Genomic DNA, 25,526 nt, shown 5'->3' on the forward strand with positions numbered 1-25,526 from the left:
CCCTGGGCCTCCCACCGTGTGACTGTTCCCTTTGCTGATCTCATTTTTAACGCCTTTAGTGTAATCTGTCCTGGCCTGGAGTGTGACCACAGCTGCCTCAGACAATAGGAAATGAATGGACATGGTTGTGTTCATTTTGTAAAAATTCACTGAGCTCTGAACCCATGACTTGAATGCTTTTCTGTGTATCTTTTACCAAAAGTTTACTCCAAAACTTCTCTCTGTTCTCTCAGGACATGCCACTGAAACAAGAATTTAAGAATAAAACCGTATAAACCCACCAGGCCCCAGAGAAAAGGAAAGAGACAGTAGCCAAAATGTTAACGAACTCCAGAATTTGGTAAACAGACAAGCAGAGGGATCTCCTTTTCCTCTCCCTGCCCATTGCTTGCTGGGGTGGGAGCCACGGGGACTGGAGTCCTGAGTCCCTGTGAATGCAGCGGGTGTGGAGCGGCTGGAAACCCAAGGACTGGCTCAGAAGACCTGGTGTGACTGAAACGTGTGACCTTCACCCTTGGGTGACAGTTGGGCTGCTATATAGAAATCTGGGTTGGAAATCAAAGCCTGTGAGTAGTTAGCAGAGACCCCTCCCCCAGCCCTCTCAACGAGGTGACTGACCTTCCCTGGCAGGAAAAAAGAAGTTGCCCTCTGGATATTGAATTTAGCAAATTAAAAAACAAGATGCCCAACTAAATTTGAACGTCTGATAAACCACAAACAGTATTTTTTAGCATAAGTATGTCCCCAGTGTGGCATGGGACACACTTATTCTGAAATATCATTACTCATCTGAAATTTAAATTCAAATTTAACTGAGCATGCCAGATTTTTTTAAGTGTATTTTATTTGTAGGCAACCCTTCGTCAGGAGAAATGAACCAGAGGAGGCTGGATGGGGCAGCGAGGCCCAGCTGAAGACAGGGAGGCTGTGAGAGCGTCTGAGAGTGAAAGAGGAAACGCCCAACCCTTTCTCCCACTCAGCTCCCAGGCCCCTGACTGCCAGCCTGCACCCCGTCTACCCCACTTCCACTAGAAGATTCTGGAGAGGGAAAGACACACACAAAGAATCAGCCATTGTGATAGCTTCAGACTTCTCAAGGGCAGTGGTGGCAACTTTAACACTGAGGAAAACTGACTTCCATCCCATATTTCTATAGAGCAACTGAACGCCCACCCAAGGGCAAAAGTAGAAAGAAAACATTTATATTGGGCACACAAGCTGGCATGCTAGAGGAAGGGCAACTTCACCAGGAAAGAGGAAGGTTTGATGTCCAAGAAATGATATGCAGCACCCGGGAGCCACGCAGGGACATCCCCGGTAGGAGCAGTCCCAGCCCAGCCAGTGGGCTGTGGGCCTGAGGGCGCCAGTTGGCACAGGACGCAAACGAGCAGACGGGGATCTGAACGAACAGAACCCTTACAAGGGACCTGATTTTTTCACTACGTTGAGAGGTACTGTAGAGTCTGTCAAAGACTGTGGGGCTAGAGACAGGCACTATGGGGCCAAACAAATGGAAAAAAGATGAATTGTTATGTGTAAGAGGGAAAAAAATTCTGAGGATGGCAATGGAATCATAAAACACTATTTTGCTTGCCTTTAATATATAAATAGTCATGATGACCTTAGCACTGCACACTGAATTAGCCAAACTGGTGGTACAGCTATATTGGGACCCCGGGGGTGGGAGTGGGGGTAAGAGACATGTGTAAGAAAGAGAACCTAATTTTCCATGGTAGGAAGTCAGTAGAAAGTGCCTGAAGTTAAAAGTCACTAAGAGAAGTATAAGCAAGGGACACGGAGGTAAATACAGGAAGAAAAAAATTAAATGAGGTGACAATAGTTGTCTTTGAGGAATGGGGATCTGAAATGGAGTTAGGTGTCTTGCCAATGGGTTTCAGCCCCAGGCAAGTTCACTATGGATTCAATGAGACTGAGAAAATGACAGCGGAACATTCTTGGGGTGAAAGGGTTTATACCCAACTTTATTCCCACGGTGGCAGGTCAATCACTAGAATCCCATCCACTCAGGAGCGAGTCTGCATGCAGGGAGCATCCCTGCCTCTGGGCCCCTCTGCCCCCTGCAGCCATCTCAGTCTCTCCTAGACCCTGCCCCACCCAGCCTCTGCTCTCCTGCAGCCATGCAGCCCAGAGCACTGGGCAGAGCTCTTTATATAGAGTCAGTAATAACGTATTGCCCACATGTGTGCAGTGGGCTAGCCAACCAGGGCCAGATGAGAATCCTGGCCATAGGAACCTTCTCTTTCTCCACAATGGGTCATGGGATTCTGCCTTTCGTTTTAAGACATGTGGTATTTTCAAAGCTGTACATGCATTACTTGCATGAAAATTAACTAAATTAAAAAATAAAGTGACTGACCTTACATGTAATCAAAAACTAACTCAAGATGGATCATAGGCCTCAATATATGCACAAAACTATTCAAGTTCTGGAACAAAATATAGGAGAAAGTCTTTGAGACCTTGCATTAGACAGAGACTTCTTAGATGTGATCAAAGTACAATCCATTAAAGAAAAAAATGACAAATTGGATTTCATCAAAAGGAAGAACTTATGTGTTCTTCAAAAGCCACTGTTTAGAGGGTGAAAAGGCAAACCAAAGACTCAGAGAAAACTATTCCATTAACATATATCTGATAAAGGATCTCTAACCAGAATATATAAAGAGCTCTTAAAATTCAGTAAGAAAACCCCAAAAACATTTTTTTTTAATGGGCAAAAGATTTGAAAGGATACTTGACCAAAAAGGTATATGGATGGCAAATAGGCACATGAAACATCATTAGTCATTATGAAAATATAATTTAAAACCATGATAACATATTACATTAGAATGACATACTAACCTGACATGACCAATTTCTAGTGAGGATGCAGAGCAACTGAACCCCTCGTACAACACTGGTGGGAATGCAAATGGGTACAGGCACTCTGGAAACAGTTTTTCAGTGAAACCTATAACCCAGCAGCCCCACTCCCAGATAATTACCCAGGAAAAATGAAGACCCAGTTTCATATTAAAACCTGTACACAAATGTTTAAAGTGGTTTTTCTTCTAATTACCCAAAACTGGAAGCAACCCAAATGCCCTCCTGGTGAATGAATAAATAACCTGGGATCCATTGTACCGCAGAATACCACTCTGCCCCCAAAAAATGAACCACTGAGATGCACAACAACATGGGTGAATCTCAGATGCTTTGTCCTGAGTGGAGAAAGCCAGTGTCAAAAAGGTTACATACTATGATTCCATGTGTGTGACATTCTGGAAAAGGCGAAATCACAGGGTTCAGAAAACATATCAGTGATGAGCAGGAGCTGAGAGTGGGGGAGGGCTTAGACACAGAAGGACCCTGGGAAGTTGGGATGATTGAACTCCTGTATCTTGATTGTGGTGGTGATTGCATGACTGACTGTATGCATTTGTCAAAATTTTGCAGAACCATACATGAAAAAATGTTGCTGTATGTAAATTATGCTTTTGTATTTTAAAGGGGGGTGGGGAAGTCACCACAGAGAGTAGAAGTGTGGAACTACCAAGGAAACAGAGGGAGACATTCTGGGCAGAGCAGGGGGCCGCCTGAGGTCCGGTGGGCTGACGGCGGGTCCAGTCTGCCCGGTAACATTCAGCCCAGGGAGGAGAAAGCAGATGGCTGGTTCCTCAGCAGCTGAGGTTTCGCCAGACACGTGCTTTGAAAGGCAGAGGGACAAGGGCATTAATTCTTTTTCTTTTTCTTTTTTTTTGTATATATTGCAAAATGATTACCACAGGGGTCTAGTTACCTTGTGTTACCACACGTTACTTTTTAAAATTCTTTTCTTGTGATGAGAACTTTTAAGGTCTTTTCTCTTACATCTTAGGACATTAGTTCTTAGTTATTGAAATGATGGATCAGGGAGGGAAAGGGAGAGAAAGGGGAACATAGGCAGGGGGAAGTAAAGACCCGGAGATACTGAGATGCGGGATCAGCCACCTTACAGGTACTTGGACAAGATGCTGTGGGCTTTCAGGACGTCTAAGGACGCCTCTAGTTATAAATCTGGGGTGCTATGAGGTAATTACAACAAGGTGAATTTGCTCCATGGATTTGCCAAGATACATCACACCATGGAAGCCGATGGCATAAAGAAATTGGTCCCACCTTGGGGGCCAGGCTGCGTGTGGGTGGTAACACCTGTGCTGTGCTCAGGGGATGAGTGAGTGAGGGGAGGCTGCAGGGGGGAAAGGAGGAGGAGGGCACAGCCCAAGAGACAGGGCAGTGTGAGAAAGAGCCCCAGGAAGGAGGCATCTGGCACCACAGGGAGAGGGCAGGGCAGAGTGGGAGCTCCGGCTGGAGAGAGAGGAGGGGTGGTCTTTGCAGACAGCTATGTGTGGGAATGGGAGGATGGTTCATTTTCCGAATGTAGACTGTGGTGCCATAGGATTGCTGGTTAGTTCCCAGTATGTGTTCTCTTCTTCCATAATAATGGGATACTATGAATTTATGGATTTTAGCTCAATACGTGACTGCCTGAAATAATGATTACATATCTAGACTCAGCAATTCTGCTCCCCCCTAAAAAGACATGCACACAAATGTTCATAGCAGCCCCAAACTGGAAATAATCCAAATGTTCATCAACAAGAGAACTGATGAATTGTGGTGGAATACTACATAGCATTTTTTGAAAGGGTATGTTTTTACTCCATGCAACAGCAGGGATGAATCTCACAGACATAAGGTCGAGTGCAAGAAGCCAGGCACAAGGGCCCATGCTGACTGTTTCGGTGTATTCAAAGTTCCAGAAGAGGCAGAAGTCATCTGTATCAACAGAGGTCAGGATCATGGTTACCTGGGGGAGATCTTAAAACTGGGAGCCACACTAGGGAGCCTGCTGAGGCACTGAAGGTCACTCTCTGCCTTGGTCCTGGGTGACCCAGGTACAGACATATGTACACATTTATCAAGCTGCACTTAAGGCTTGCGGACTTTACTCAGTGTAAGCTGTATGTGCCCCAGCCTCCCTTGCAGCCATGTGACAGTCTTACCTTAGATAATAGACTTAATTCTGGCCCATAAGATATATATGGAAGTTTGTGTGACTTCTAGAACGGGTTTTAAGGGTAGAAAATGTGACCTTTTCCTCTTTTTCCTTCCTGCTGGCTGGGATATAGATGTATGGCTGGACCTTGAGCAGCTGTATTGGACTATGAGATGCCACACACAGAGTCTAAGCTAGGAGTCTGAAACCAGGGAACATGGCTGCTGCCCTGGAATGACTACCTCTAGGCTTCCTGAAAGTGACAGAAATGAAAATAAAACATGAGTGAGCTGCTGGTATTCGGGGTTTTCTGTAATAAATAGCAAAACCTAGTCATAACTGAAAACAGACAATGTAGAGGACAATTGAGCAGCAGAGAGGAGAGCTTTAGCAGCGTGGGGAGGCTGGACCGGACAGCCATCTGGGAGGGACAAATGGCTTCCTGAGGGACCACATGCCTCAGCCAGGGCAGTGATGGTGGGGGGTGGGCCCCGGAGACATTGAGGGGATGGGACTGGATGTGGACAGGTGACCATGGCGGAGTGAGGTGGGTTCACATTCCCACCCACGTCAGGGAATTATGGAAGTGAAGGTTCTGCTGATCACAGTCAGAAACAGGACAAGGGATTCCGGAAGCAAGATAATGACCGTGATTTTCCTCTCTCGCTCATGTCCTAATTTTCTGATTTCTTTTCAGGCCCACCCTGATTTCCACTGAGCTCCTGCTAGTGAACTGCTTGTAACAAAACTGGTGGGTGGGGGTGATTTGGGGACACGAAGGGAGCTATTAACTATCCATGGCTTTAGAAGGCCCTGGGCATAGTCATCTCACATGCTCGGGCTCCCTGAGTCTGGCCAGCGCTGGGATGGAGGAGATCCTCTTCCATTATTCCCTCTTTAGGGCTCAGCAGAGCGTGACTCAGATCATCAGCGGGGCCTCTGACTGCAGAACCTGAGCTCCTAATCCCAACATCAGACTCTTCATTAGACTGTCTCTGTGTGACTTTGTCCCAGCCCTTGACTTGACAGCTGTGGAGGCAGCGAGCAACCCCCGCCTCGACGTGGGTCCCGGCCCGCCCCTAACGGCCCAGCTGTCTGTGCTGGCTGCACCACTTGGGTCCACAGGATTTCACGGAGCAGACACAGGATTACGAGTGTGCAAAGGGTTAGCTGGGTGGTAACATCAGGGGGTTGGGTGGAGCAGCCCTCAGTCCAAACGCAGAGCCAGCAGAGGAGCCCCAGGTCAGGCAGAAATGAGGGGTCCTGAACCGTAGCCTCTCCCATGACTGATGGCTGCTAGGCGTTGACCAGGTTGGCTTAGGAGCTCAGGGCTGGAGGCTGTTGGCTGACCTGCCCCCCTAGGGGGTCAGAGCCCCACAGCCCTGGGTCCACTCTCTGGCCTCCTGATGCCGTCGCTGCCCCCCACTGGCCTCATCGCTGCTTCTGTTGATGTCATGACCCCTCTTCCCCCCGTGGGGACCTGGACCTCATGGCTCACCAGCTCACCAAAGCTGTGTCTCACCCCTAACTGGGGGCCTTGAACACTATTTTGAACAACCAAAAGGTGAGAGCAACCCAACTGTCCATCGATGGATAAATACATAAGGAAAATATGGTCTCTCTATGCAATGGAATGTTATTCGGCCTTAAGGAAGGAAGGAAGGAAGAAAAGGAGGGCCGTTCGTTGGGACATGCTAGGAAGTGGGTGAGCCTCAAGGACACTGCTCAGTGAAATAAGCCAGACACAAAATAACAAATACTGTGTGTGATTCCACTTCTGTGAGGTCCCTGGCGGCGTCACACTCCTAGGGATGGAAAGTAGAGCGGGGGCTGCGGGGGGCTGGGGGGTGGCAGCTCGTGTTTCGTGGGGGCAGAGTTTCAGTCTGGGAAGCTCTGGGGATGGACGGGTGGGGGGAGGGGGGAGGTGGTCGCACACAATGTGAGTGTACTTAATGTCTCTGAACTGTACGCGTAAGTGTGGCTGAGATGGCAAGTTCTGTGTATATGTATTTTACCACAATGAAAAATAGAATAAAACGTGGTTTTGTCCCCTCTCAGGGTCATTGAGAAGTCCAAATTAAAGGAACCACGAAATGTTAAGACACCAAGTCAGCGGGCCCCACGCAGGGCAGGCCTCTATCCGTGTGCTGCCCACGTCCCTGTCCTCTGCACGCTGACGGGAGAGGAAGGCAGCGGCCCTGGGAAGAGGCAGTGCTCGGTGGAACCCAGGACCTGCTGAGCCACGTGGGGCCCGCTCAGCCGCCGCCGTGGACCCGGGCTCCATGCCGGGGCACCTCAGGGCGGCTCCAGGCCTGCAGCCCGGCCACCGAGGGGACGAGAGGCAGCCAGGAGCATTCCCACCGCTGGCTCCATGAGGCCTCTGGTCTCCTCGCCGAGCCGGCGCTGTGCAGCCCCGTGAGCCACCGCTGAGCACAGCACCTGGGTGCTCGCCCCGCGCCCCCTGCACAGGCCCCCTCAGGGCGAGCCCAGGAACCTGCCACTGGTTTTCAACCTCGGGCACGAGCAGCTTCCTCTGCACCAGCATAATGCTGAGACCCTCTAGGGTGACCGCCTCTCAGCGGGGCACCCTCCCTGACTGGGCCTGCCCGGGGCAGCCGCACAGGCGTGAGGAGGGCCACGGGCGGCACATGCAGTGTCCCGGGAGGCACACGTGCCGGCCCGGTGTGGGAGTGGGAGCAGGAGGGGTGGGAGGGGGGCACGCGTAGCAGGCGCAGGTGGCACACGAGCCTGTCCCAGGATCACGCGCGTCTCCCCCCTCCCCAGCACGCTGGGAACCTGATTATTATCTTTCCTTCCAGAACGGACCCAGGGACCCCTCCCTTGCGTGGGGGTGGGGGTGGGGGTGGGGGTGCGGACAGGGGCCGGGAAGCCCCGCGGAGAGCCCCGCGGTTTCCTTCAGGACTCGAAGTTCAAGCTTCTCCTGCCGCTCCAGGTCTGCAGGGGGACCGCCCAGCCCCCAGGTGCCCAGCCGCCCAGGGTGCCTGCGGCGCAGCAGGAGGCATGCGGCGGCAGCGCTGGGGGCGGGTCCCGGCGCCCCACCTGCAGGGTGCTGGGGATACCTGCTCTCCCCTCCCCTCCCCTCCCTCCTCCCGTCTGTCCCTCCTCCCCTCACCTCCCTGCCCTCCCTCCCTCTCCCCTTCCTCTCCCTTCCCCGTCTCCCTCCCCTCCCCCGTCTCCCTCCCCTCCCACTTCCTCCTCCCTCTTCCCCTCTCTCCCTCTCTCCATCCCTCTCTCAGTTCTCACCGCCTGGCCTGGCAGGCTCCAGACTGTCTCCTTCCCTGTCCCCGGGGCTGCAGTCCCAGGCTGCCCATCCCGCCCCTCCTGGGCCCTGCCAGGGCAGGCTCGCTGGCTTCCAACTGAATGTCCCCTGCCCCTTGAGACCACAGGAAAGCTCAAGAGCACAAAGGAGCCCCTGCACTGAGGCTATCACAGCGCTGGGCCCACCCCAGGGCAATGGCCGGCACCCAGGCCCCATCCCTGTACCTCCCCGGGGATGGGGACGGGGCTTGTCACTCACTCTCCCTCCCTCTCTCTCCTCTCTGCCATCTTCCAGGCCTTGCAAAGCAGGAGGGCCGCTTTTAAATAAGCCAGGCTGAACTCGGACCCGGAGGCCTTGCGGGTGAGGCGTCCGCCCCGCGTGGAGCCGGCCTCGGCTGGTTCTCTCGCAGGCCTGGCTTTGTTACACAAGAGCTAAATGAACTCAGAAAATCCTATCTCACCCCGTGTGCCTGCCTTTCAAACGTAGTGTCTCACTGTGGCGTCTGCTTTGCATATGAGAACCCAAGTACACCGCCTTCTTTCTTTGGGTGGTCTCTGCGGTAGTCCGGATCGGGCAGGCTGCCCTGCCCAGAGAGGAGGCCATGGGCTCAGAAAGTCACACGGGAATGGCATCGATCTGACCTCCGTGCCGTGTCCGTCCTTCCCCGGAACCTGGTCGCCTCGAGGATGGGTGGAGTGACGGTGGGCATGGGGAGCCAGGACCCCCCGAGGTGCCGCCGCCCCTGGGATCACTACAACTCAGGTAAGCGCTGGCTCACTCCGCCCTTCATTCACGCAGTCATTCGGCAAACGCGGGCTGAGCAGCTCACACCCGGCGCCCGCTAGAAGCTAGTCCATGAATGACGCTGATTTCTCAGAGCTGACAGGATGCCCCACCAGGAGAGGCGGACAGACAGGAGGCCTCAGCCCCTCGGTGCCTGAGGCTCATGGCCCTGGACATCTGATCCCCCACACGAGCCCAGCAGAGTGCCCTGACTTCAGCTCTCTGCGAGAGGCCAGGGAAACCGTCTCCACAGCAGACGGTGGGGACAGTTTCTCTCTTTGAGAAGAAACGTGAGGCTTCTGCTTATCAAGTGGTCCATTCTAAATCTTAATCATGCTGACTCGCCTACAGAAGTTGTTGTGCCTGGGATGGGTTCAGAGCTTCCCCTGGTGCACCGTGGAGGTAAATGAAGAGGGTCAGGCAATTAATTCTGTGAGGGCCCACGAGTCGTTTCCATAATGTCCAGGCTCAGGCTGCAGTTTGCTGTCAGTGGGCGGGGTTCTGTACAGGAATCTGTTGGGAGGGACACTGTCAAGCCAAGCAGGGGACCGTCCTGCAGAAAACCACAGGCCCCAAATATAAGGAGGATCAGGGAGGATCCCTTCAGGAATATTCCAGAAGACCCACGAGCTGTCCTGCGGGGCAAAGGCAGCCTGCATAGGAAGATGCATATAGCCGGCTTTCTTTAGACCTAGCGGAGAGCTATGGGCCTTTCACGCTTTAATCATCATCTGTCTGATATCATTTGTTAAGCGTCAAAATAGGCTCAGTCCATCTTCAAAGAAAGGTGGCAACTCATATTGAGGACTTCAAAGTGTTCGTTGCTCGTGACCTACCCAGGAATTCCCACTTTTGGAATTCTTTCCTAGGGAAATAATCGGATATATAGGCAACATTTTAGTCATGAAGAAATCCATCTCAGTGTGATTAACAATAGGGAGAAAAAAAACTGTGAACAACCTAAACCCACAACATTAGGGAAATCACCACTGTGCCTCCCCAGATGTGCAGCCTATGGGTACAGTGTTCAAATGGGACTTATGGGGAAAAAATGTAACAGAAGGAAAATAAAACATGAATTGTTCAAAGTATTTAGACTACTTATTTAAATATTAAAATATTTAAAAATGAGAACTGACTTAAGATAAAAAAGCCATGTACCAAATGATACGTGGTCACAATTATGTTGGAAGTAGGTAAGAAGACAAAGAAGACAATGGACATTAAAGTCTCACCCCTTTTATCTCGATCAAGGGGTTTTTCTTGAATAAATGCTTACCCAGGTTGCTGCAAGCCTTAGCTACTTTCTAGATTTCTGCATATGTTGGTTTGTGACCATTTTTTACCATTTTGTGGCTTTTATGGAGGAGAAACTTTGAGGGGGGTTCTTACTCCACCATATGCCACTGACCTCACCAGAGGCACCTCCATCTGTTGTGGGCCCTGTGTTTTCAGGCCTTGTCAGTGTAGTAAAGGGGACAGGATGGTGCCAGGGGAAGAGGCTGACAGCACCAGGAAGCAAGCTGTCAGCCACTGCAGGAGAAGTCAGCAATATCACCTTGGGGCTGGCTGTGGAGGGCACGTGGCTCCTACCTATCAATGGCTAGTGAGTCCACTCCCATTTCATCCTGTTGTGTTAGATTGTTCAGGCTCCCATAACAAAATATCATAGACTATGTGACTTAAACAACAGGACTTATTTCTCACAGTTCTGGAGGCTGGAAATCCGAGATCACGGTGCTGGAAGGGTTGGTTTCCTCTGAGGCCTCTCTTCAGCTTGCAGACACCCTCCTGATGCCTCTTCTCGTGGCCATCCCTCTGTGCATGAATCCCTGGTTTCTCTCTGCATGTCCACTTTCCTCCTTTTATAAGGACACCAGTCATGTTGGACTAGGGCCCACCCTAATGGCCTCATTTTAACTTCATCTACAATTTCAAGGCCCTGTCTCCAAATACAGTCACATTAGGAGGTCCTGGGGATTAGGGTTTCAACATAAGAATTTTGAGGGAAAGAAGAGGCTGTTTAACATATGATATTGGGACCACTGAATATCCACATGCAAAAGATGAAGTTGGGTCCCCACCTCACACCGCGTACAAAAGTTAACTCAAAACAGATGTAAGAACTAAAACTATAAAACTCTTAAAATAAAATGGGCATAAATCCTCTTGACCTTAGATTAGGCAAGAATTTCTCCTGACACCTAATGCACAAGCGATGATAAATAGATAAATTGGATGTCTTCAAAATTAAAGACTTTTGTGTTTCAAAGGTCACCATCAAGAAAGTGAATGGACAACCTCAGAATGGGAGAAAATATTTACAAATCAAATGTTCTTTAAGGGATGTGTGTCCAGGATACCCAAAAACTCCTGCAACTCAACCATAAAAAGACAACTCAATTTTAAAATGGGCCAAGAATTTCAGTAGATATCCTCCAAATAAAACATGTAAGTGGCCAATAAGCATTAAAAACAAAATCCTCCGCATCATTAAAGATGCTCCACATCATTAGCCATCAGAGAAATGGAAATCAAACCCTCTATGAGATACCACTTCACACCTACTAAGATAATTATAATTAAAAAAAGAAAACAGACAATAACAAGTGTTGGTGAGGATGCAGAGAATCTGGAACCCTCCTATGCTGCTGGTGAGGATGTAAAATGGTGTGGCGGCTGTGGAACATAGTCTGGCACTTCCTCAAAGACTTAAATAGAGAGAGGCCATGTGACCTGGCAATGCCATGCTTATGTATATATATACATATATCTCTCCAAGAGAATTGAAAAAAAAAATCACACAAAAACCTGTACATGAATATTCCTAACAGCATCATTCATTATAGCCAAAAAGTAGAAGCAACCCAATGTCCATCAACTAATGAAAAGATCAGTAAAATGTGCTAGTACATGGGCCCTGCAATGGAATATTATTCAGCCATGAAAAGGAATGGAGTCCCGGTGCATGCTACAACATGGATAAAGCCTGAACACATTATACTGAGTGAAAGAAGCCAGTCACAAAAGACCACATACTATAATTCCTTTTATATGAAGTATCCAGAAAATGCAAATCCATAAAGACAGAATTAGTGGTTGCCAGTGGCTGGGAGTGGAGGTGGGGAATAGAATGGGGATTGACAACTATGGGTATTGGGGTCTCTTTTTGGGGTGATGAAAAAGCTCTGAAATTAGGTCATGGAGATGTTTGTATAAATCTATGACTATACTAGAAGCCTCTGAATTGTACTTTTTAAATGGGTGAATATTATGGTATTTGACTTATCTCTCAGAAAACAATACATGCATACTACTGTAGATTGCTCTACAAGAGCAATTAAGTTTTGAAATTATTCTTTCTATAGTAAAGTGAACCCTGGGACAGCCATGTGGCCATCTGGGGGTCCTCTATGGCTTACTAACCCTCAGCTACACTCTTGATAGCTGAGTTGTCATTAAGTCAGCTGAACAAATAAGGAGTCATGGTGAGTATTTATAAGAGTATGTTAAGTATCACACAGAGCCTATGGCCCAGATCTGACTCAGTGGATGCTTCCCCAGGTCTAAGTGTTGAAGGCCACAGAAAGCCACTGCAAATTTTGGCAAAACCTGTCATGGAAGCCTGCCAATTGGAAAACTGGGTTTACTTGTGAGTCATAAAATGTTTTCCTAAAAAGTATCTGAAATTCATTGTTTTGAAGTAAACAACTTTGTGAGGGCTCTTGACCTTTGGAGAAGCATTGCAACATAATCAAACCATCCTAAAATAAGACAGCAGACAGCTCTCTCCCTATGAGGCCACAGTGGGAGCAAGGTGGGAACAAATGTGCTGGAAGTCCCCAGAATTATGAGCATTTATTTCACGTGGAAGACCCAAGAAACAGCCCATCTGACCTTGACGGGACCTAGAAGGTACATCTGCTGCCACATTCAGACCGTACCCACTGAGTAAACAAGTAAACCACGTGGTTCCAAAGCTTGTCAGTCGGACACATTTCACAAGTGCTGTATTTTTTGCTTCAGATCATGTGGAAGAGGTAGAAGGCGCCCCAGGCTGTTTAGGTCCCTTTCCTAGCGGCTAAGGATGGTGAATGGGACAGCCGGCGGGATTCTCAGCTCCAGCGTTCTGGGTAACATTTTTCACTTTGGGGGGTTTGGAGATGGCTTTAAAAAATGAAATGGCCTGTCCTCCGGCTCTGCCTCCCCAACCCTTGTGGGAAGACCGGAGTAATTCCGTATCCTGAGATAAATTTTTAGAAAGCCACAGTAAAATATCCCCAAAGGCTATGGTTTCCAACCATAGGTTAAACAACCTTGGACAAGTTCCTTACTCTAAGTTACAAAGTTCTTTGTAAAATGAGGTAATAATAGTACCTTCTTTACAGTGTCAGTGAGGACGGACTTCGCGGGTGACATAGCAGCGCTGCACGGCCCCGCCAGGTGGCGCCATCCCCATTGGAGTCTGTGATCGGCAGCACGTGGAGCTGCGTACCTGGCGGCCCCACCCAGCTATGCCTAGCAGCAAACGGGAAGTGATAGCCAGTGTAATCATTATTATGACAGTAACTTTGTCTTGGAAGAAAGGTGAGTTTGCATCTGGATGCTTCAAAGAGGCTTGGATTAATAGCAAAAAGGAAATTAGCAAACATTAGGCTGCCCAGACCATGCATTTTCTCTGGTGCTTTCACAGGCATTATTTCACTTCATCTCAGCAACGCCGTAAGGCTATCATCGCCTCTCTGTGACAGAATAGGAAACTGAGACTCACAGATTTTAATTAAGTTATGTGACTATTCAATATTCGAGCCAGGATGGGAATGGGGGTCTGTGGGCTCCATATCAAATGCTCTTTGCACAGTGGCAAGCTGCAGACAGGTAGGAATATGCGTTCTTCTTTGCTCACCCAGCACCTCGTCCTCCTTCTAGAAGCACTGCCCTGATTTCCCATTATGGAAACACTCCTGGCACATTCTCAATCCATGTGATTTGGATGAGACTCATCCAAACTGACCAGTTTATTCTGTCCCATGTGGTCACAATGACTGCTTAGGAAGGGACACTTAGCAGGAGTCAATCCAAAGAAACTCAATCCAGGATTTTTCTTAAGAACTATAGAAAAGACAGAATCTCTCCTGCTGGACTTGAAACCATGGAGCCTAGCTCCCTCCAGTGTCACTCTGAGGAGGGAGCCTGTGTACAAAAGACAGCATGGAAGCGATGGAGACAAATTGAGTCTGATATATTCTGAACCCTGAGATCCATCTTTGCTTACATCTACATGAACTAAAAAGTTCCAGGATTTTTTTCTCACACCTATTCAAACTGTTTTGTTTTGTTTTGTTTTGTCATGTACAACTGAAAGAGTTCTGAATGACCCAGGGGAGTGATGAAATTAATGCAGGAAATCCTCAAATACGTTAGGCACCCAGCCTTGTCTGTACACAATCTTAATTTGTTGACAATGTTAATTCTAGGTGCTGGGAATAAAGATGTTCTGTTCTTTTTTAACTTGACAAGAAGATCAGAAGATGTAACAAAAACTGCATTAAAAAATAAAAATTTTTTTTAAAATGAAAAGGAGCAGTTTCCAGCACAAAAAACAGAAAAAGAACAAATTCTATTTGGTACCTCTCAGATCCCAAACCCAAATTCCTTGACTTGTATCTCATGGTGATTCCCATGTTAACATCCTGTGACCAGCTTTTGAATTTGGATTAAGCAATGTGATGGTTAATTTTATGTGCCAGCTTGGCCAGGCTACAGTACCCAGGTATTCAAGCAAACAGGGGTTGCTGTGAGGGTGTTTTACAGATGTTGATAACATCCACAATCAGGTATTTTAAATAAAGGAGATTATCCTCCATAATGTGGGTGGGCCTCACCCGATCAATGGAAAGGCCCTGTGAGCAGAACTGAGGCTTCCCTGAAGAAATACCTTCTGCGGGCTGCCGGGAGCTCCTGCCTGAGCATTTCCAGCCTGTGGGCCCTGCCCTAGGGAACCCAGACTTGCCCAGCCAGACCCCTCAGTCACAGCAGCCAATTCATTGAAATGATCTCTCAGTAGATGGGTGGATGGATGGATAGATGATAGAGAAAGAGAGATGATAGATACCAGATGAGACAGAATGATGTAGATGATAGATGAGAGAGAGAGAATAGATACAGATGATGGATGAGATATAGATGATAGATGATAGACAGCAATAGGTGATTGATAGATAGACACATACAAACATACACAGACACATAGGTAGACAGATACCCTACTGTAATTTGTGTTTCTCTGGCTGGTCCAAGCAGCCATACTGTCCATGCACTCTCTGACCTCTGAAATAGGAAAAGCCTCCTGAATTCTCCCCTAGGAGTCAGGTCTCCAAGTGCATACCTTTTTATCCTTCCTTTCTTTCCTCCCTTCCTTCCTTCCAGTAGACTTCCACCTCGGAAACAATGGAAGGCCTCTATCTGCCGAGACGCCATGTTCCCTGGTCCGTCTGGCTCCCCACGCATCTGCGACATGTTAACAACTGCGATGACTGCTCCCCTGATCATGGCTCTGTCATAGCCTTCCTCTTCATCTTTCCTCTCTCTCCTCAAGGCCTCACTGCTCCTCACTTGATAAGACAGACTGACAGCCGTCTCCCAATACACACTGTCCCCTTCCTCCATGGTAATTCTGATTTTTAGCCAGCAAATAACATTCCAGGATAAAGACTGCATTTCTCAGGCTCCTTTTCAGGCAAGTGTGGTCCCATGTCTAAGATTATAGGCAATGGGATGTGAGTAGAAGTAATGTGTTCAACTTCCAGGCCGTGTTAAAAGGCACGGTGTGCCAAAGCGTGGACATGGTGAGGGGCACCCTGCATCCTGGGGTGTGGGCAACGACAGACTCCTAAAGGCAGGGGAGCGATGATACACAAAGCTTGAGTTCTGCATACTCCTGGGGCCTCATCCTCTTGATGGTCCTGCTTTTTGGAATCTCTGCAGCAAGAGTCAATTTACATTCTAAGCAGGACACCACCAAACCTGCCAGGAGACTAACCCCGCTTTGCTCAGCCTTTCGGCTTCTTGAACTGGACTGTCCTGCCTGCCGACCATGCTCTGCCTCCTTCCCACCCTTCCACGTGGGTGACTCCCATTCCCAAGGCCTTTCTGTACCTCTGACTGCTCACTGTACCTTCTCTCTTGGAAATAAATCTCATTGGCTCTCACAGAAGCTGACACAGAATTCCTCCAAGCCCTAACTCATCTCCAAGCACCAGCTCTCCTCCACAGTCCTCTACTCTCAGATGAATTGCTCCACCAAACTCTGTATGTTTAAATCAAACTCACCTTTCTTCCTCTTTTTCTGTTTCACCCACACAATCACCACTCTGCGGCAGGGGAGACAACCTGTGTCCGTCCTTGTTTCTCAGTAAATGACAACCAGCATCTTGTCAGGAGCCCAGGCTTCAAACTCTGAAGCTCAATTTCGAATGCACACAGAGACCAGACATGTGACGGGGTAAAGTGGAAACTGTGGGAAGCTGGGAGCTCATGACCAATCTAAAGAGCATCTCCAACTTAGCTGAATCTGCCATGTAGGAATGTAAAAAACTTGGGTTTCAAGTAATCTCTAGATTTTTTAAAACAACAGAAGCTATCTTATGCAGAGATGATATTCAAAATACTGAACTAAGTTAATATCAATGTATAGATCAATATGGTAGTCAAAAAATTTTAATCTCAGGCTTATTTTCTAAGTATTTACTAAGTAATATAACTTGTAGCAAAAATAAATTTCAGATCATTCTAGTAAGAGTAAATAAATCACTTGTTTATATTTGGAAAATTAGTCATCTTTTGATGCAGCTGTCACCAAATTTTGTCCCCGCATGAGTCATGATTTGGGTCATAGGGAATGACATCAAATTCTTCCAACAAGTTCTCCATCAATTTATTGATAGTGACTAGATGAATTTTTTAGTTGAGAAATCTTTCCTAATATCAATGATATTGTTTAGTATTGAATCCTCAGCTACTGATGAACTAATAGCAATTACATTTAAACATTTTCTAAACCTAATGAAATAGTTTGAGGCTCTTATATAGTTAGTATTTCTATTACTGGCTAAATGACAAAAATCACTTATTTAAATACCTTTTAACCAGCTGGCTTATTTCACTACTTTTTGTTTACCCTCAATCCATGAAGCTTCACAAACCTGTTCGTCAAATTTTAGGACTCCAATAAATTGGAATAATTACAAATCATTACATTTTTCACTTTTGTCAAATATCTTTTCATATTATCTGTTGGATAATCCTATAATTTTTCTCTTAGAATTGATACTTCATTTTGTTTCAAATAGTGTTAACTTTTTTCTCGTATCTGAATCTTCCACTTGTTTCAAAATTTCCTTCGTTATGGACTGAATGTTTGCGTTTCTCCAAAATCCATGGGAAGGCCTCACCCCCCTTCCCAATTACTAGTGAAAGGAAGGAGCGACACACAGCAGCAATTCACCGGAGAATTCCGCTTTATTAGGGAAAGGTGCTGGGTTATATGGGAAGGGGCATGAGCTGATTGAGGGGTCACTTCTACGGGGCTGGTGGCTATTGGCTAGGTGCTGGGATTAGGGGGCGAGGGGTGATTGGGCTTTAGGTGGTGCCGTCGGGAACTGAGAACCCGGAAGAGAAGCAGGAGGTTCGCCATCTTATGGGTGGGGGCCCTTCATTCCCCCCTCTCTCCTCTATGGGGTTGTGGACGTTGCTTTCTCTCTGACTGCTTCCTGCTGAACGGGGGTGGAGAAGGGAGTGAGGGCTTGAGGACTGGGAGGAAAGGGTTGATAGGACTCCCCACAGTAAGGACGAGGAGATGTGGACTTCTTCAGGTTGGAAATCAGTGAAGGTTCCCTGTAACCATAGGTCGAGGACTTGTTGATTCTAATGGTGCCAAGAGGATACGGGTGCCAGAAGCCAGGCGTCTGCGGCCATTGTTTCCAGGAACAGTTTCCAGCGGAGAGAGGGGTCCATCTCAGCGTGTGGTGAGGAGGTTACGTGAGGGTGAGGGATCTTCTGTGGCTAAAAGCTGGTAGTTCCTGAGTAAAAGCTGGCTGAAAGTTTGATTAGAGATTTTACCGACTTGGGATTTGATAAACTTTACAAGGCAAGAAGAGACAGGCGAGGAGAATGATTATTATAGGGCCTGCAATGGGCCAGAGCCAGGTGAGGAAGGGGTGTGTTAGTATTGAAGAGAATGGGTTGGAGGAGTAATACTGTGGGTACCGGGAGTTACCCATGTAGTGAATGATGCAAGACCTGTAGGGACATCCCCCGTAGGTGTCTGGCCATCGCCTGCAATAGGCTTGTTTTTGGTCATAGAGGAAGCAGAGGTAGGGAGAATAAAGGTAGCTGCTAGTGAACACTTCGGTGGAGGGAGGAAAGTGGAGGTATAAAGGCTCGGAGCAGCCTTTCAGAGGGCAGTCTGATGTGGCAATGAGGGCAGTATTTTTTGTTTGATGCTGTGTGTAAGTCTGTCTGACTTTGAATCGCCATACAAAGGAGGCTGGGGTGGCGGGGAAGACAACAGGAATGAGGAAAAAAAGCGAGAGAGCGCGAGGGAGCAGTAAAGGAGGAAAAAGTCATGATTCGGGTATGGATGGCAAAGGGGGTGAACGGGATTTTGGAGGAAAGAGGACAGTAAGGTCAGGAGTCTGGAGGGAGGGAGAGTCTGTAAACTTTTGTAGGTTAAGAAATCCCTTAGGTGATGTGGGGACGGAATGGTAAGGGGCGCCCCGAATGTCGGTTTATGAGCTTCCTTCTGCAAGAGCTGTCCAGCTGCTAATGCCCGTAGGCAGGGGGCCCATCCCCGAACTGTGGGGTCTAATTGCTTGGAAAGATAAGCTACTGGGGCAAAGGATGGGCCATAATATTGGCTTAGGACTCCTAGAGCTTGACTGGGCCTCTCATGAATGTATAATGAGAAGGGCTTCGACAAATCAGGAAGATGGAGAGCTGGGGCTTCCACAAGGGCTCGACGGAGCTTAAAGAAGGAGTGTCGGGGTGAGGAGGATAATGGTTCTTCAGGGGGGCCCTTGCTGAGGTCCTATAGGGGTCTTGCCAACAGGGAGAAGTTAGGGATCCACGCTCTAAAATACCCAGCCAGGCCTAGAAAGGAAAGGATTTCCGTCTTGGTTTTGGGAACAGGCAGGTCAGAGAGGAGCCGTTTTCTGTAAAAAATCTTGGCAGGAGGGGTCCAGAGGGATAGAAAAAAAAAATGCGTCCTTGAGATCTAGGACTGAGAAGTGGGAGGCCAAGGCAGGGATCTGCGATAAAAGGGTGTATGGATTTGGAACTAAGGGATGGATAGGGATGATGGCCATGTTGACGAGGCGAAGGTCTTGGACAAGGCGGAAAGATCCGTTGGTTTTTTTTAACAGCTAATATGGGGGTATTAAACAGGGAGTGAGTGGGTCTGAGGTAATTTTTGTTTAAAAGATCTTGAATGATGGGTTGGAGGCCTATGAGGGCTGAAGTGGTCAGGGGGTATTGGGCCTGACAGATATACTGAGAGGGGTCACGTAATTTGATAGAGGCAGGAGGACATAGAGCCACGGAGGGGCTTGTAATGTCCCAAACTTTGGGATTTACAGGGTGTATGAGGGCGGAACTGGAGCTTTCATTGGGTAGAGGGGGGTCGTCGGCTATGAGGGCCATTAGAAGGGGAGTACTGGGGGCTGTGGGAGTGGATATAGTTATGGAAACATGGAGGAGAGAAAGGATGTCCCGTCCTAGTAAAGGGATGGGACACTGGGGCATAACCAGGAAGGAGTGTGAGAAAGGTATGGGATTGTCCTGGATTGTGCATAAAAGGGGGGGGGTTTAATGGGAAAATCTGTTTACCTCCTACCCCGACTATAGGAGTAACGGCAGGCGTGGTAGGACCCCGGTATTCTCGCAAGACTGAGAAGGTGGCTCCTGTATCTAGGAGGAAGGAGATGGGGCGACCATCTACTATTAAGGTAACCCTGGGCTCCTGTTTGGTGATGGAAATGGTTGGGCGAGAAGTCCCTGGGCCCCATCAATCTTCTGCCAGCCCCACTATGGCGGGCTTAGGATGGGGGTTGTTCATCCAGCCTCCCCTTCAGGTGGCTGGGCAATCAGACCCCCAGTGGCCCTTTTTGTGGCATCTGGGGCATGGGGTGTTAGGAGATCTGGGGGAGGGGCATGCCCTTGACCAATGTCCCTCTTTTCCGCACTTAAAACAAGCTCCTGGGGGGGGCTTGTTTGTAGAAGGGCGCCCAGGTTGTGGTTTTATCAGCTGGGCCAACATTTGGAAATTGGCCTGATCAGCCTTTTGTTTACGGCGTTCTTTCTCCTCCTTCCGGTTATGGAAGACTTTAAAGGCCACTGTTAGGATCTCAGTCTGTGGGGTAGCGGGGCCCTGTTCTAACTTTTTGAGTTTAGCTTTAATGTCGGGGTAGCTTTGAGCTAGGAAGTGTGTCATAAGGACATGTCTCCCATCAGGCGTTTCTGGGTCCAGGCTGGTAACTGTCATAGGGCTTGAGTGAGTCTAAGAACTCGGAGGGAGCTTCCTCCCTCCTTTGAATTATGTCTTGGAGCTTTTGAAAATTGACTACTTTATGAGCTGCGTTTTTCAGACCTGCTATTAAGCAGCAGGCGAAGATATCTCGAGAGCGGAGACCCACGGCGGTGGGGAACTGAAGGGCTCTGGCTCAGTCTGTGGGGGAGAAACAGGTGATGGGGGTAAAGACGGAGGAGGCTCCTGGGGCTTAGAGGGGGGCTGAAAGGCTCAGGCTTGATCTGCAGGGGGGGTGAGGTGGGGGAGGAGATGGTGGTGGAGGAAGGGGGAGGGGCTGTTGTGGGAGAGGAGGGGGAAGGGAGTGAACGGGAGGCTTCTGCCGGGGGGGAGACGGCTTGCAGGCTAGGAGAACTTGGGGGAGGCGGGGGGAGGAGGAGGCAGCGGCGGCGAGGGGGGCGGGAGGAGGAGGCGGAAAGCGTCGGTATAGGGAATCTCCTTCCATTTTTTTCAGGCGCTGGCAGTAGTTAAAGAGATCGCGAGTGATGTGAGGATCAAGAGTTCCCCCTGCGGGCCATTGGTTGTTATTGTCTAGGGGGTATGTCGGCCAATCTTGGGAGCAGTATTTGCGGAGAAGTTTTGGTTTTATATCAGGCGTCAGGGAGGGGGTGGCTAGATGCTTGAGCAGGCATTCAAGAGGTGAGCTTCCAGGGAGGGATGAGGAGGCTCCCATGGCTAAAGGACAGAGAAGGAGACAAACAGGGGAAGACGAACGGAGACCCTCGGACTGGGAGCAGAGCGCAAGGAGACAAAGGGCGTCCCCGATGATCCTTGGGGGTCTGCGGAAACTCGTATACGAGTCGGTTTCTTAGGAAGTGTGGGTCGTCACCCAGACTCTCTAGGAAGGCAGAGTGCCGGGGTCACGAGGAACCCAGTACTAGGAGTTTTCGGCGGAAGGAATTTTCGGCGGAAGGAACGGAAGGAGGAGTGGGGGAGGGAGCGTTCTCATCCGCAAAGGAGTCGCCTCGTTTATGGCTGTTGGAGGGGGGCCTGAGGGTCCGCCGCAGCCGTGAGGGCCTGAGGCGGGGAGAGTTCCCTCCTCGTCCCCGAGCGTCAGGGCCTTGCCGGACGATCACAGTCAATGGCACTGCGATAGCTCGGGGAAGAGCGGCCCGCTCCAGGGGAAAACTTACCCAAAGGCCAGAGAGGAGTGGTGAGTGTGAGGAGCCAGCGCCGGAAAAAGAGGACGAGGGCAAGCTGCTGCTGGTGTCGGGGGAAGACGGGGCCCAGCTGGGGTGTCCCGTCTCCGGTTTTCAGCACCAATGAAAGGAAGGGAGCGACACACAGCAGCAATTCACCGGAGAATTCCGCTTTATTAGGGAAAGGTGCTGGGTTATATAGGAAGGGGCATGGGGTGATTGTGGTGTCACTTCTACGGGGCTGGTGGCTATTGGCTAGGTGCTGGGATTAGGAGGGCAAGGGGTGATTGGGGTTCAGGTGGCGCCGGCGGGAACCGAGGACCCGGAAGAGAAGCAGGAAGTTCGCCATCTTATGAGTGGGGGCCCTTCAACTAGTAATTCGAGGTGCAGCCTTTGAGAGATAATTAGGATTAGATGAGGTCCTAAGGATTAGTGCCCTTTATGAGTCACAAGAAAGATTGCTTCCTCTGCTCCTCTCCACCATGAGGACACAAAGAGAAGTCAGCAGTCTGCAGCCCAGAAGCGGGGTCCCCCCAGAAACTGATCAGGTGTTGGCACCCTGATCTCAGACTTCCAGCCTCCGTACCTGGGAGAAACAAATTTCTGCTCTATATGACCCACCCAGTCTGTAGTACTGTCATAGCAGCCCAAACTACAAAAGTTTACATATATTCAGTCGTTATATTGCTCGCTGAAATGATATCAGGTCTAATAATTAAAACATTTTTATCATAAAAACTAAAATAAAGTTTGACGTTTCAATTAAAATATCATTAAGGCCAAAACTCTTACAAATAAATATATTTTTCTCAAGTGGCTGACCACTCCTTTTCGGTTCCTATTACAGCGAGCACACAGGACTTACTGATTTCCAAATCGTTTTTGCAGCTCTGGCACTTAAAGGTGTGTATCAAGGTTCAACTTTCATTGTTTAATTTGCATTTCTGATATTTGATATGTGATAGAAAATAGTTTGAGAAAAATATGAGAACTACTTGATTTAGATCAATTTTGCTTTATCCTCAATTAATTAAAATTTGATAACTTAGTACCAAATTAAAACATCCAAATTTCTTCTAAACTTTATGCTGAAACTCCAGGCTCTCCAGCATGTCGCTCACTAGTGCTTTTTGTACAAAATCTAATGAGTCTTTTTAAAATTATTGTAAAATATCCCAATGACTAAATGGAACTGTTTTTCAATGAAATATAACTGCTTTTGCCCACAAAGTTCAATACATTTATTAAATGTGGTTCCCAGTGCCATAGATCAACAATAGCCATTTTCTTCAGAATGTTGAGATTTATGTGAAACAAATGAAACTTCTTTGATGATTTGAAATGAACTGTCTTGGTTTATATACTTTTCAAAGAGATGTTTCCTCATTTAGGTACATCTGTGTTTTGTAACAGGTGCGTCCCTAATTCCCATATCCATATCAATTCCTTTGGAAGTTCTATTAAGAATTTTCATGGAAAGTGCTCTACATAGTGCTATAATTTTCAGTACCTTCTAAATCTTTTTGATTGCTTTATCCTCATTCTAATAGCATTTTGGGGAGTTTTAGGTTTTCAAACGCTTAATGTAGGAAACTGACTGTTTTAAATTTCTTCCTCATTAAGAATCACAGATTTTTTCCACTTAAACCACAAGTTTTAACAGCATCCTGATGAAACACATACATATTTAGCACTTTGATTTTTTAACTAAATTAGATCATCCAACATTTCTGTCATAAGCAGTAAATGAAATTCTTACTTGAAAAAAATCAACTTACTTTTCATTCCAGAAAGATTCGCTACAGGTTTTATGTAACAAAATTTATTTAATACAAGTTTTATTTTATGCAGATTCTTGTACAGTATCAAGAAAAGTCCCAGGCTGGGACTGTCAACTATTATTATTCCTTCATTGTTCTGCAGATTAACAAGATTCATATTTACCTTTAAAATATTAAAATTTTATCCAGATTTTCTCTCTCCAGTCTATGTTTTTAAATATTTTACAAAATCTCAATTGTATATAAATATAAAAACCTGCACACCTACTACTTCCAGAAGAATTACATGTTAACAAAGTTATTTAAGCCAATCACACTCCTAAAGCTTTCAGTGTTTTCTGTACACAAGAAACTTAGCCATAGTCCCTTCAGTGACACACGCCAAACCGTATCACGAATGTTTCTCAGATGTGGCTACAAGGGGAGGCCCGTTTTCAATGGTACTAACAGCCTGAAACTGTCAGTACAAACCAATGAGTTTGCACTACAATTTTTACTATTAACCAATTGAAACACTTACTGCAACGACTATACAATTTATCTTTAAGTATTTCAATACTTTAACAATCGGTATGGTACAGGTGCATAATGGTTAAATACCAGCTGTGGTCTACCTGCTGGATTTAGTCCTGGGAAGGCCAGTCCAGAACTCCATAAGAGGTTGACAGTGGGTACTGGACGGCAAGCTGGGGCTGCATTTCAGAAGCAGCTCTAGAAGAGTAGTCCATGATTAAATTTTTTATGGGGGATGTATTATGTCAAATAATGTCACACCTAAGCCTGATGTAAGTTACCTATCTGCCTCCCGTAGTCATTTAGTCTCCTACCCCTGGGTTAGGTTTTCAAAGAAAGACTTCCTGTCTTACCAAAATTTCTGAGGCAAGGATTTACAAATCCTGGCTACATGCCAGAAATGGGAGGGAAAGGAAAAACAGAAATAGCAATCCCTAAATTAATATGACAAAAAAAATCTGGTCACATGGCACCTCTACTTCCACCGGTCCAGGTCAAGATTTAGCTCCGTGACACCGTCCCTAATACCCAGCTAGCCGTACCCACCTCTTCTCTTCTAAGTGATCACAGCATTACGTTTCTGTCGTTTACTTATCAAATGCTACCCTATGATTATGCATGCCACGAAAATAAATTGCAAACTCCCCATCCAGCATCCCTTGCCCCCCCACCCCCCGCCCGCGAACATTAAACCTTATTGTCCCCTTCACACCGCCTTTGCTCCAGCCATACAGGACTTCTTTCCCCATAGATCTTGGGCAGTCCCACCGCCGTGCCATGTTCACAACGGCCTCCTCAACCTGGAGCGCACCCTCCTCCCTGATTTCTTCTCGAGTTACCCGCCAGACTGGCACAAAAACAACAACTCCGGAAGGCCTTCCCGATTCCTGAGCTGCCCCGGTCTTCTCTGCGCGTCTGTCTCTCCAGGAGCCCATCCCATTCGTCTTCAGATGGAAAGGGCCCGACAGGAGTCAGTTCCGGGACCCCACGCCCAGGGCAGGTCTCTGGGTTTGCCGAACGAGTCAACAAATCAGGGTGTTCCGTCGGCCCCGGGACAAGGCTCCTGCTCAAAGGGGCTTACAGTCTAGTCTATTCACTAATTCTAAGAGTTGTAAGTACTGTGAAAAGCGCAGCCTGGGACTCCGCCTCGTTCCCTACGCCATGTGCGCAGACCACGTCGCTCCTTTGGCTCAGTTTTTCCACCAGGGTGCACCGCCCCCGGCACGCCCACGCCCGCGCGCTCCCGCTTCACCAAGTCCACGCTGCAGCACACTCCCAGTGCCGGCGTCCCGCCCCGCTGGGCATCGTCTTCCCGACAGGCCCAGGGAGCCCTGCTGTATGCCGGGAGTTGTGGTCCCGGCGGAGCCGGCGCAGCGCGGCGGCCGGCCTGAAGCGCGTGGCAGGAAGC

General features: G+C 48.1%; 1 protein-coding gene across 1 annotated transcript in view; it reads left to right on the forward strand.

Moving 5' to 3' along the window:
* KBTBD12 (kelch repeat and BTB domain containing 12) overlaps window positions 1-5,837 on the forward strand; it is a 79,493-nt gene extending 73,656 nt beyond the window's left edge. The window contains exon 6 of the mRNA XM_036911562.2: window positions 5,739-5,837. Coding sequence (XP_036767457.2) covers window positions 5,739-5,749 — 11 coding nt within the window. The 3' untranslated portion in view covers window positions 5,750-5,837. The remainder of the gene's footprint in view (window positions 1-5,738) is intronic.
* The last annotated feature ends 19,689 nt before the right edge of the window (window positions 5,838-25,526 follow it).

The sequence above is a fragment of the Manis pentadactyla genome, chromosome 1 (assembly GCF_030020395.1).
Source record: "Manis pentadactyla isolate mManPen7 chromosome 1, mManPen7.hap1, whole genome shotgun sequence".
NCBI classification, from domain to species: domain Eukaryota; kingdom Metazoa; phylum Chordata; class Mammalia; order Pholidota; family Manidae; genus Manis; species Manis pentadactyla.